This window comes from Canis lupus, chromosome 11 (genome assembly GCF_048164855.1).
Source record: "Canis lupus baileyi chromosome 11, mCanLup2.hap1, whole genome shotgun sequence".
In the NCBI taxonomy this organism is placed as follows: Eukaryota; Metazoa; Chordata; class Mammalia; order Carnivora; family Canidae; genus Canis; species Canis lupus.
Window position 1 is genome coordinate 28,248,798 of NC_132848.1, and position 12,143 is coordinate 28,260,940.

Consider the following 12,143-nt stretch of genomic DNA (forward strand, 5'->3'; position numbering starts at 1 on the left):
TTAACTGAGTCACCTGCTTCCTCGGGGTGTGTTAGGGTAGACACCTGAGGGCCACTGAAGGTTGCTCGGGGGTGGGGGGCACTGTTGGGGAACTCTCCCGTGCCAGTACTTTTTAAAAGATGTTATTCATTTATTTATTTGGGGGGGACCAGGAGGAGCAGAGGGAGAGGCACAAGCAGGCTCCCCGCTGAGCGCAGAACCTGACGTGGGGCTTGATCCCAGGACTCTGAGCCGAAATCAAGAGCCTGATGCTCAATCCACTGAGCCACCTAGGTGCCCCAGCGCATGAGTATTTTTAGGACTTGATTCTGTTTTCTTTTTTAAAAAAGATTTTATTTATTAGAGAGAGAGAGATGGTGAACGAGTGAGAGAGAGAGAGAACACAAGCAGTGGGGAGGAGCAAAGGGAGAGGGGCAGGAAGCCAGATGCGGGGCTTGATCCCAGGACCCTGGGATCAGGACCTGAGCCGAAGGCAGCCTCTTAACCGAGTGAGCCCCCCAGGTGCCCCTTAGGATTTCATTCTCAAGAGGATCTAACTTTCCAGGGAGCATTCTCAGTTTCTGCCTGGATGGTCAAGGCTTGGCTGCTGCTGGGTGTAGGGCAGGGGACGAGGGACAGGGACCTCAGCACCCAGAAGTCCCTGGCATTTGGCTCCCTGTTTCCAGAACGATGCCCCATCCCCAGGCCAGGGACACCTGGTTTCCCATCGCCAGACATAAGTCCAGTTTTCTGCTGGGGTTGGGGGTGGGTGACCACCTGGCTGTCACCTTCTGGCAGGGGACCTGGGAGTCTAACTGCTCCTTATTTTGCCCCCACCCAGTATCCCCACCAGGGGCTGCCAGCTGGGGCTGAGCCCTTACTGACTGTGTGGGGTTCCTGGCGCTGTAGAGCTCCTGCCCCAGCTCTCTTGGGACATGACTCCTCTGGGCCCTAACTTGGCCACCTCTTCCCTAGATTTCCCAGCCTTAGCGCTGCATGGATGTGATTTCTGTCCTGCTTAGAACAGGAGAAGAACTCCTTAGAACAGGAGAAGAATACCCTCTCTGTAGTCTTCCCCGGGGTTTTAGGAAGGGGTTTTAGGAATACTTTTTAGGAAGTATTTGGTGCATGTATGTAATTTGTCATATGAGCCAAGCTGTCAGGACAAGACTAGCCTGGCGTCCCCTGAAGCCTGTGTCCTTTAGAAATATGCCAGCACCCCACATCGGGGAAATTCCCTGGAACCCAGCTGCCAGGAGGGTGCCCCCTGCAGCCCGGGTCACAGGATTCCCTCTGGCCGAAGCTCAGGCCTGGTGGGTCTTCCCGGGAGCCTGGGAGCCCCTCCAGGGCAGGAGTGTCGCTGTGTCACCTCTGATGGCCTTCTCTCTCTCCCGCCTCCCCGCACCCAGCCGCTGCCCAGCACACCTCGGTGCCCTTCCTTCTCCGACCTCCTCCCGGGCCTGAGCCCTCGGGGTGCTCGAAAGCCCAGCAAGCCAGGAACTGGGACTCGGTGGCAGGCCACCCTTGCCACTGGGGGCACGTGGCTGAGCCCTGCCGGCCCCACGCGGCTGTACCGATTTCATCTCACGACACACAGCGCCCCGGGCCTATCACACTTTTAGGAGTTCGCGGAAATAGTTTGTGTCATTTCCAATCGGCAGAGAAAGATGAACTTTTGGTTCAAAGAAAATGTTTTACTTGATAATAATCCATGTGTCTGTATACCGATGCAGTCGTTGAGGTGCAACTTCTAGTACTTTTTTTTGTAGGAGAAGAGACTTCCACAAGTCGCAGCGCGTCTCTGCCGCTGCCCGGGGTCGCCCGCCGCCTGAGCTCGGGGCCCTCTCAGGGGGGTGCTGCTCCCTCCCGCAGGACAGCGGGGGCCCAGCTCCTTCGGCGCCACGTCAGCCCTGCGCAGGGCACTGGGGCCCCGAGACCAGGGCCCGCGGTCCCTCGGGACGGTGGCCGCAGGGCAGGGATGCCCGGGGAGGGTGGGCAGGACAGGCGGGTCTGGAGAGAGAGCTGGAGCCGGCCAGGTCCTGAAGAATGAACCGTCCTGGTCCTGTGAGAAGGAGACGCACGACGGGGCCTGGCCTGCTCGCGAGGGTGCGGAGGCCTGACCCGGCTCCAGGAGGGGGCAGGTCGGGGGCAGACGGGCCAGAGGGACCTGGTGGTGGGACCTGGTGGTGGGACCGCCGCACAGTCTGCAAACGCTTCTTTCTGACCCTGGAAATCCTGTCATCTTCATACACCTTCCCCAAAGTCATAGAAGCTTCTGGCATGCGCATCACTTCCCAGGTCCTGCTAGGGCTCAGCCCCAAGGGTAGGTCCTCTTGGGAATGACAGGCCACCAGCCTCCACCATCTCCCCTCCTCAGTCCCCTCCCCGGCCCCTCCCACCTGCCCCTGCAGCCCAGGCCGACACTCCCCGCTGAAGTCTGCACCCTCTCCACCCCCCACCCCCACCCTGGCTGCCTCTGCAGAAAGCACGCCTGAACCCCACGCCTGCCGGCCACCCACAGGCGCTCCGTACCAGCAGGCTGCGCTCCGCCTCTGGTGGTCGCGGGCTGCTTCTCCTCCGTCCTCACCCAGCCTGCTCCCCCAGGGTGCAGCCCACTTCCTCCAGGCAACCTTGCAGGAGCTCCGGTGGTCAGGGGTACCCCCAGGCTGCGAGCTCCTCAGGACCGGCCTGCGGAGGATTCTGTTCGGGTCTACAGTTCTTGGGACAGGCTTGGTACCTCCCCCGTCCCCAGTCCCAAGGGACGAGCCAGGCCAAGAACACTCCAGCACGATCTCAGCTCTCAGAGGGCCCGTGGTGTGAAAGCTTCCCTCCCACACTGGGAAGCATCGGGATGTTTCATCAGGTTAAAATGTCACGGAGACACCCCCGTCAAGTCCCTGGAAGGGCCTCTGAAAATCACGAGGAAGCATCGTGGTGCATAGAGAAGAGTCCTGAGTTCAAATCCCTGCTCCTGTGTGATCTCGGGCAGCCTGCTTGTCCCAAGACGGGGTTTCCTTCTTTTCCTGATGGGGCCTCTGGGGTCTACTCTTTGCTGAGTCCTTCCTTTTTTTTTTTTTTTTTTTTAAGATTTTATTTATTTATCCATGAGAGACACAGAGAGAAAGAGGCAGGGACACAGGCAGAGGGAGAAGCAGGCTCCCTGCAGGGACCCTGATGTGAGACTCGATCCCAGGACCCCGGGATCACGCCCTGAGCCAAAGGCAGCCGCTTAACTGCCAAGCCACCCAGATGTCCCATCCTTGCTGAGTCCTTAACGTGACACGAGACACGGCACGTCAGGCGCATGCCTGGCACGTAGTGAGAGCTCATTAAATGGTAGTTGTCGTGTTTTTGTTTTTACAAAAAGCTGAGCTGTAAGCCTCCGTTTGGAGAAGAGACGGGGATCAGGGAATTTATGGTCCTTAACCAAGGTCACCCAGGGGCACACAGAAGCACCAAATCATGGAGGGCCACATGGAGGAGGCAGGAAGGCAGAAGCCGCCCAGCCCGGCCTCCGGTCAGGAACCTCCTGTCTTGTCAGATCCCCAGCTCTCGGGCCTCCCTCGGAGGCTCTGATTCGGGAGGCGAGGGGGGCCAGGGAATCTACTTGTAATTAGCTCAAGTACTTCGTTGCCCCGCAGCGCTGACCTGCAGCCAGGCTGGGGCCTGCGGCTCAATCCTCCCAGCCCCTCGGGCGCCCTTGGGGGCAGCCTCTGTCGCACACCTGTGATGACGGAGGCGCCTCACCTCCCACAGCGACCAATGACACAACCTCCAACTCAGTCGCTGTTGGGAAGTTTTGGATTTTTTTTTTTTAAGATTTTATTTATTTATTAGAGAGAGAGAGAGAGAGAGAGAGAGAGAGAACAGCAGGAGGAGGGGCAGAAAGAGAAGCAGATTCCTGATAGAGCAGGGAGCCTGATGGGGGCTCGATCCCAGGACCCAGGGATCAAGAGCTGAGCCGAAGGCAGATGCTTCACCCACTGAGCCACGCAGGCGCCCGGAAAGTTCTTTCTGAGCCTGAGGAGACATCCATCTCCCGAAGATGGGATGCCCCTGGGGCGCCCGGGTGGCTCAGTGGCTGAGCATCTGCCTTTGGCTCAGCCCATGATCCTAGGGTCTGAGATCGAGTCCCACATCGGGGTCCCCGCAGGGAGCCTGCTTCTCCTTCTGCATGTGTCTCTGCCTCTCTGTGTGTGTCTCTCATGAATAAATAAATAAATAAATAAAATCTTTTTAAAAAAATTAAAAATCAAAGATTTTTCCCAAACCCCCTAACCTGCCTGCATTTTATCTCCACATCTGTACAGTGGGGGCTAATGACAGGACCCAGGAAGCCTTCGGACACAAATCCTGCCTGGTGGCTCTGGGTGTGGGGGTGACAGCCCACGAGGGCCCCCTGGGGAATGAAGGCCTTGCAAGTTCCCACCTGGCACCTGGCAATCGGTGAGTCTTGGGGGGCCATGTGAGCCCCTCAGCCGGGCTGCCGATGGGTTCCCTGGGGTGTGCCAAGCTCAACAAATCCGTCCGACTGACGACGTGGTGCACTTCCTAAAGCATCAATTGACTTGATAAGTAACTTTAAGTGCTATATCTTGGGGGTAAAAACGTTGCTTTTGTACTAAAAAAACCCCATTTGATATTATGAACTTGACTGCAGAATTTGCCTTGATATTCAAAATGCATTGAGACATCTAATTTCTTAGAAACCCCAGAACTCTAGGAGTGCCTAGGTAGGAGTAGTTTTCGAGAAGGTAAGATTTCCGGTTTCATCTATCCATCCTGTTCACCAGACACTTCTTAGACACAGCCCAGGGGCTAGCCAGGGGGCTACTGAGATGCCTGGAGCAGTCTAAGGTGGAGGAAGTTTGGGGGGCATATCTCGGGGCTGAGGGAGAGGAAGGAGCAAGCACACGAGTGACTCCAACATAGCAGGTGCTGGGAAGCAGGACTGGAGCTGTGGAAGGTTCTTGAGCTCAGCCGTCTGGACCACAGGATGGCTTTGCTGAGGTAACAACCATAGGAGCTTGATCATGGAAGGTGTGGAGACAGTCTGGGGCTCTGAGGCCCACCCTGTCTCTGCCCTGGCCCATTGGGTGACCTGAGAGGACAAAGGCAAGAAGTCACTGGACTAGACAATGACCCACGTAGCCTGGGGTCCTCTGACCTCTCTGGGGGTCTCGAAGGCAGGAGCGGAGCCTGTGAACTGGTGTCCAGATTCCTCAACACCGGCTGCCAGACGCTGCGTCTGTCCTGGAGGAGGCCGCCCAGGCTCATGGAAATGTCAAGTGGCCGTCTTTGCTCTGGGCTGACATCACCTCTGCGTGGGAACAAAGCGTGTGCTCATGCCGAGCCTGTCTGGATTGGCAGCGATCTGTGTCCTTGTTTGGTTTCAAAATAGGGGGCCCAGAAGGAAAAATCATGAAAGATGCCCTTGTTGGAGGAAATGGTTAGGAGCCCAGCAGATAGCCTCCCTCTGGGCTTTGGGTGAGAGGAGGCGAGAGGCACACACCCACTCCCCTGGGTTCCTAGGGGACGCTGCCAGTACACCTGCTCCACGGGGGGCCCCGGGTGGAGCCTTCACTATACAGGACTTTATAGTGTGTGGGGGGTGGGGACCACAGAAGGAGGAGGAAAATCTGAGCTCATGCTCTTGTTCCTTTCCACGTCTGCAGGGCAGCCGGGTCTTACTCTGATAGCCATGGCGACTGTTGGGCAATCTTACTGAGAAGTTGGTTGTTTCCTCGTTTTATAGATGAAGAAATAAAGGCTCAGTGTGGTCAAGTAACTTGACCAAGGTCACGCAGCTCATCACTCATTCATTTTACCTGTACTGACCTTGGGGCCAGTACCCAGTGGAATAAGCAAAGTCCCCCTTCTTACCGAGGGGACATCTTAGCAGGTGAGAGGGACAACACAGATAGTTTTTGTGAAGCAGATTCAACAGGCAGATGCGGTGGATGTGGCTGGGACGGACCAGGGCAGGCCTTGCTCAGGAGCCAGCCGTGGAAAGAGCCCAATCAGGTGCCTTTCCCTGGGACGTTCTGGTGGCCTAAGTGGCCCCTGACAGGTCTCACTGTCAATGCCACCAGTGGTGGGGAGTGGGGACACCTCGCCAACAGGCGCATCATGCAGCTCAGCTGCAGAGCCAGTGTGTGAGAACTGGAGGACCCGACGAGCGCTGGGGACACAAGAGAACAAATCCTCGCGAAGGCGGCCCAAGAGCGTCCCTGGAGCTCCCCGCGTGGCCCGCCCCGCTGCCTTGGGCCCGGGGCTACCAGCAGCTCACGAAGGCCTGCCTATCCAGTTTGATCCAGGCCAGGTCCTCAATCGCGCATGTGACTGAATCCCATCCTGTGAGGGGACAGGAGATCTTCAAGGGACAAGAGATCCCAGGTGGCGGGGGGTGGGGGGACCTTCTCTGGTTCCACCGAATCCAGCCCCAGGGAAGCTGAGCACTCTCCCCAGTGAGGCGGTGGGGAGGTGGTCAAGGCCAGGGGGGCTCCTGCTGGCCTGGCCCAGTCCGTGCGGAAGGGCGGGCTTGCGGCTCCGCAGTCTTGCCCGGCCACCCGCTCTCCTCTTGTCCTGACTCTTGCCATTTCTGAGATCCTAAGACAGACTTGTCACCTAGTCCACCTGCTTCATAGCTGAATCCAGCAAAGGGAACCAGGAAGCTAACCCGGTGGCCCTCTCAGCCCCAGGAGGCAGGCCCCCAAGCGGATTGAGAGACACTGAGGACAGAACGCAGGGAACACACAGCCCGCTGGCCAAGGCCCTGCGCACCCCCGAACCTGGGGCAGAGCAGGTGCTGGGGGAGGCCTGGAGGAGCTAGGGGTTGGCCGGGGCTGTCTGTGACGGGGAGCATGCCCACTTGTCTGCGCCTGTCACCCACCTGACAAACGGCGCTCCCACCACCTCCCTCTCTGTGTACTGGGCTGACACTGGGACTCCAGAAGCTCTAGAGCCAACAGTGCTCCTCAGGGCTCCCGGGGGACAGTGGGGAAGTCGAGGAGGGGGGATGGATCCTGAAAGGCCGCTCTGCAGGCAGAGCCCTCGGCCTAGAGCCTCCTCCCAGCAGAGGGGCAGGGGTATCTGGGAGCCCCAGACGCCATCACCCAAACATCGAGCTTTGCTTTTGCTCCTAAGCCCATGCCCTTGTTAGAGGGGTTGTTAAGTTCTATGAGGCAGGAAGAGGCTAGTATTTGTGGACTGGTATTTATAGAAAGTCCTCCACCCAAACAAAACCAAAATAAAGCAAAGGAAGTTCCTGAACATCCACTAACTGGTGACAGGGGGAGGGCGCCGTCCTGGGGACCTGAAGCTCTGTCGGCCACACCACTCCTCACACACCAAGAACCGGGCTCCTTCCCTGTCAGGGAAACGGAGTGCTACACACAGCCCGCCACTGCCCTCAGGGCCTGGAGGGCCCGCCCTGCGGCAGGAGGGGACGGTCACCCCCTCTAGACGTGCAGGGACGGGGAGGGACGCCGGACGACCCAGCATCTTGGGGCTGGGGCCGCCCGCTGCTGAGAAGGAGGACAGGAGGAGGCAGCCGCCGCCCAGGCCGCTGCGAGGGACACGAGACCGGAGTAACAGCACCCTTAACACACGATGTGTAAGACCACCTATTATGCTTTCTTTATTGTGGTAGAAAAGTGATTCTATTTCTAGAGACCAAACAGCATCACAGAGACATTCTTGGAAGAGAATTCTCTTTGTTCGCAAGTCCTTGTGACGGACTTGAAATCTGCTCACCTGCGGAACAGAGACGGCTTCGAGGTGGAGGGAGTCAGAGCCTCCCGCCCCCAAATGCACCACAGGGGCCCTGCTGGGCCGCGGTACTGGCTTCTCACCGTCCAGAGTTCAGGCTCCCTGGGGGCCGCATGTGCCTCCTGCTTGGCAGCTGTGTCTGGGGTGTCACCAGGCAGGAGCCTGCAGCTGGGGAGGGCAGGGAGCTCCAGGGCGGCCTCAGAGACTGACAGCAAGGCCTGACTTCTGCTCCCCCACACCCTGGGAGCCCCGCGAGCTGGGAGTCTCCTGGGCCTGCCTGCCTCCTGCCAGCAGGACCGGCACTCCCTGCCAGCAGCCCTGGTCACAGCCTCTGCTCACCAAAGGCAGAGAACGTGTGAAGTGGTCGCACAGCCTGGGCTGGTCTGATCCCGTCCCTAAGTGTCTGTGGAAGTGGGGTGGGTCTCTGAAGTCCTCGGTCGCCACCCAGTATCCAAGAACCTCTTTCCCACCGTTCTTTCAAATGAGCCCCCAGGCCCGACTATGACCGGTTTGTTCCTTAAAGCCGGTGGACTCCTTGGCGGTGGGTAAGGCGGCTCCCCAGCCTGTGGCCTTCCTCAGTGGCGGTTAAGGGAAAAGCAAAGCAGGACTGGCTCACCCTGACTCAGGGCCTCCTTGTTCCTGGAGGGGCCTGACAACAGCGGCCACTATCCCTGCTCCGTCTGGGCACATCCTCGCCTCTCCTGCACCCCCGTGTCTGGGGGAAGCTCAGCCACGCCCAGCCTATCCCCACCGCCACTCTGGTGGACTCCAAGATCAGTGCTCCTCTTGGACCAATCTCCTTTCGTTCCTTTTCACTTGACCTGTCCCTGTGTAGCCATCCCAGGCTCCCGACGCTTCTCTTGGTCTTCCTGAGCATTTAACACTGGAAATGAGCTGGGCAGGCCCAGGGATGGGATGCAGGCTGCAAACGTGCAAATGCCAAGCGGGGCTGCTAAAAAAAGAAGGGGGGACCCACTGCTCACGGGTGCAGGGGTATAAGCAGTGGCCACAGACTGTTCCGGGGGAGGTGGTGGCCTTGAGGAAGCAGCAGCCCCTGGACCCCTGGCATGCAGAGCACGTAACTCCTGACACTCCGCCCCACTCGGCAGGCTTGCAGGCCAGCACAGCTTCTGCCCTATGCTGTTTGTTGAGAAACACCAACGATCCTGGCGGAGTCTGCCTGAGGGAGTGGCCTCTAGCTCCTGGGCAGGGACAAGGTCCAGTCTGCACTGGTGCTCTCTGACAGAATGTTCTCTGCAGCACTGAGTCTGGTGGGGCGAGTGTGTGGTGCAGGCTGAGGGCTGGGCCTCCCTGGTCCCTGCGGCACAGGCAAATGGCAGGAAAGGCCCACCGGGCCCCAGAGCCAGGCCCCCTTGTCCTCGGGCCACATCCCCCAGCCGGGGCTACGGGGCTGTCATCACACTCTGCTCGCCATGGTCCACACTCCAGAGGCGGTAAAATTCAGCAAAGTCCACGTAAGGCTCGACACGGCCATCCTCACCAGGCGGGAGCGAGTGCACAGGCCGGGAACGGAAGAGGCCCCCGTCCGAGCTGGAGCTGCTGCTCTGGGTGTGCGTGTTGGTGGACTGCAGGGTCAGGGTCGGGCTCTGGCTGTGGGGATGACAGAGGAGTCAGTCAGGCACCATGGCTTCTACCCTTGGGATAGAGAGCTTACCCCCTGCCTCAGCTGGCCCCTCAGGCCACGAGAGCCAGGTCAGATGTTCTTTTTTAATTTTAGGATTTTGTATATATATATTTGAGAGAGAGAAAAAAAGCACAAGCAGGGGGAGGGGCAGGGAGAGAAGCAGACTCCCTGCTGAGCAGGGAGACCGGCTCAATCCCAGGACCCAGGACCCAGGACCCGGGGTCATGAGCTGAAGGCAGACGCTTAACCAACTGAGCCCCCCAGGCGCCCCTGGGTCAGATGGTCTTAAGGGCAGATGAAAAATCAAATGTATTTTCCAACTCTAGCTGTATGTGGCTCTTTAAGTTAACTAGAATTTAATGAAATGGATCACTCGGTTCAAGCGCTGGATAAGCACGCGTCCTAGTGGCCACTGTATCGGACACAGAACGTCTCCCTCAGAGCAGTGCTGAGGTAGAGGCAGTCCACGCCAGCTTCGCCAAATCCCACTGATCACTCGTAGGCAAGGGCTCTTCTCCCAAAAAACCTTCCTCACTCCTCGTTCCCCTCTCACTGCCTGGGTGGGGACGGGCCCCGTTGTCAGAGCTCCCTGGGCCCTGGCTCCGTCACCAAGCACAGAACAGCTGGGTGTGACCAGCAGGCTCCTAGCGCTGCCGGGCACCCAGCACCAGCCCGCCCACCGTGGGGCCCAGCTAACACTCAGATGCAGGCCGAAGGGAAGGGACGGTTTAGGGGCCCAAGGAGCAGAGGTGAGGAAGGACGGCCGGTTCTCCTGCCCGGTCTGGGACCACAGCTATCACACTGTGCCTCCGTGGACACTGCTTGGTGGCTTCCTCTGGGCGACCCTGCAGGGAGGCCACCCCTGTGCAAATGGGGCACCCCAGCTGCCGGGCAGGCCCTTCTGCCCCATAGCAGTGGTGGCAGCAGCAGCCACAGCTATGATGGCTGTGATGGGACATGAGGGCAGGGAGAAGGGAAGGCCCCCGGGAGACAGAAGCTGCTGGCACCACTCCCTCCTGGATGGCCCTTCCGATTGGCTACATCCTCTGAGTGGGCCGGGTGTGGCATCCCTATTATTCTGTGCAGGGCTGGAATGTGGAAACCAGATCCCGTCCCCTGGGGTGGTGAGGGCGGGGACTGGGTGGACATTCCACAGAAGGGAAGAGGAGGAGGGACACGGGACCTGCAGGTCTGTGGTGAGGAAGGGGCCCCCCTGGGCTCCAGGCCTCCCGCTGCCTCCACCCCTCCCCCACCTTAAACCTGACGACTCACTTTAAAGCTAAAATGGGACATTTCAGTCAGAGCACTGGCTCTGACAAGCCAGCACAGGCCAAACAATGTCCCCCCAGCACAGCTGCCACCGGGGAGGCAAACCTGCATCACACGCTCTGAGATGGGGAGGAGGTGGGAAGAGAGAAAAGAACAGGAGAACCTTCCCACGAAATGAAAACTAGTATGTGGGACCCGCAGGAAAATACCCGCAGCAGGCTGTCCGCAACGGCCGCCTCGCCCACTCTGCCCTGAACCTCCATCCCTCCCAGCTCCAGGTTCTGTGAGCTGCTGGAAACTGCGGGGCGGCCTCCTCCTGCTTCCGTGTCTGGGGAGGACCCGCAGGGGATGGAGGTGGGGGTCTGGAGAGGTCCAAGACCCCAGGGCACTTCACCCAACGCCACTCGACCCCGGGACATGGCCTGTCCTGTCCAGGTACCGAGGGCTGTCCTGGGGGCAGGCCTGAGGGTGGCTGGGGCTGGGATGAGGGCTTACTTGGTGAGGGTGGGAGTGGCTTCGTCCAGGGTGGAAGCGCTGTGGGCCCCATTGACCAGCTGGCCCTGGGAGGGCATGACGAGGGAGAGGGTCACGCTGGTCTTGCTGGTGCTCTGGGCGCTGGAGTACGGCACGGATACGGGGTACACACGTCCTCCTGCAGTGTGGGGAGGAAGAGAGTATGGGCTGCAGGGAGTGGCTGAGGGGGGATCCCTGTGGTGCTGGGAACAGGGCTGCCACAGGGCCCGATGGGGACAGTGTCTGAGGGGCCGAGAAGGTAAGCGGCCAGGCCTGGCTCCCAGAGCTGCAGCTTGGCCCTCTGTCCCTTGGGACAGTGAAGGGGCATCGGTCTCACGGCAAACTCTTCCAGGCAGGCAGGGGGTTCCTCTTGGCAACAAAGCACTACTGGTGCTCAAAGCAGGAGAGGACGCGCTGAGCTGCCTCGAGGAAGGGGTTACTGCCTGGCTTCCCATGGCGCTTTCAGCCCAGGGGTAAGTTGAGGTTGGCCCAACAAAAATATGGTTGCAATAACAACAAGTTAGAGAAACTGCAGTAACCCTGGTGTCTGTGGGAGAACAAATCCTTCTGCGCTGCTTGAGCGCTGAGCCTTGCTTGGTTGAGAAAAGAAAAAGAAACGCAGCCCCTAGGAATTGATGGGCTTGACACTGAGCAGCCCAGGGAGAGAAACAGAAAAAGAACCAGCACCTCTCTTCCCAAGCAACCTGATTACAGAATTACAAAAGCAGAAAATATAGCGTCTCAGCCTCCCCCCGACACAGTCCGGGGACAGAGCCAGGCTTCAGGGGACCCTCTGTCCACATGCCTAACCTTGCCTCCCTCTCTTCCTTCTAAAGCGTCAGTTCCTCAGTAAAAGGGGGTGCCACCTGCCTCTAGGGTGTTAAGGCAGCCTGAAGGAACTCTTGGGTAAAGTACCAGGCGCACAGTAGGCACCCCGGCAGCGGCCGCCTTCATCCCTCTTATGTGG

General features: G+C 59.0%; 1 protein-coding gene across 3 annotated transcripts in view; it reads right to left on the reverse strand.

The window, feature by feature from the left end:
• Nucleotides 1-7,593: 7,593 nt before the first annotated feature.
• The window catches only part of TAB1 (TGF-beta activated kinase 1 (MAP3K7) binding protein 1), a 34,239-nt gene continuing 29,689 nt past the window's right edge, over nt 7,594-12,143 (reverse strand). For all 3 annotated transcript variants that reach the window (XM_072843900.1, XM_072843902.1, XM_072843901.1), the window contains 2 exons: nt 11,159-11,315; nt 7,594-9,360 (listed from right to left, as the gene is read on the reverse strand). In XM_072843900.1, coding sequence (XP_072700001.1) covers nt 9,153-9,360; nt 11,159-11,315 — 365 coding nt within the window. In that variant the 3' untranslated portion in view covers nt 7,594-9,152. The remainder of the gene's footprint in view (nt 9,361-11,158; nt 11,316-12,143) is intronic.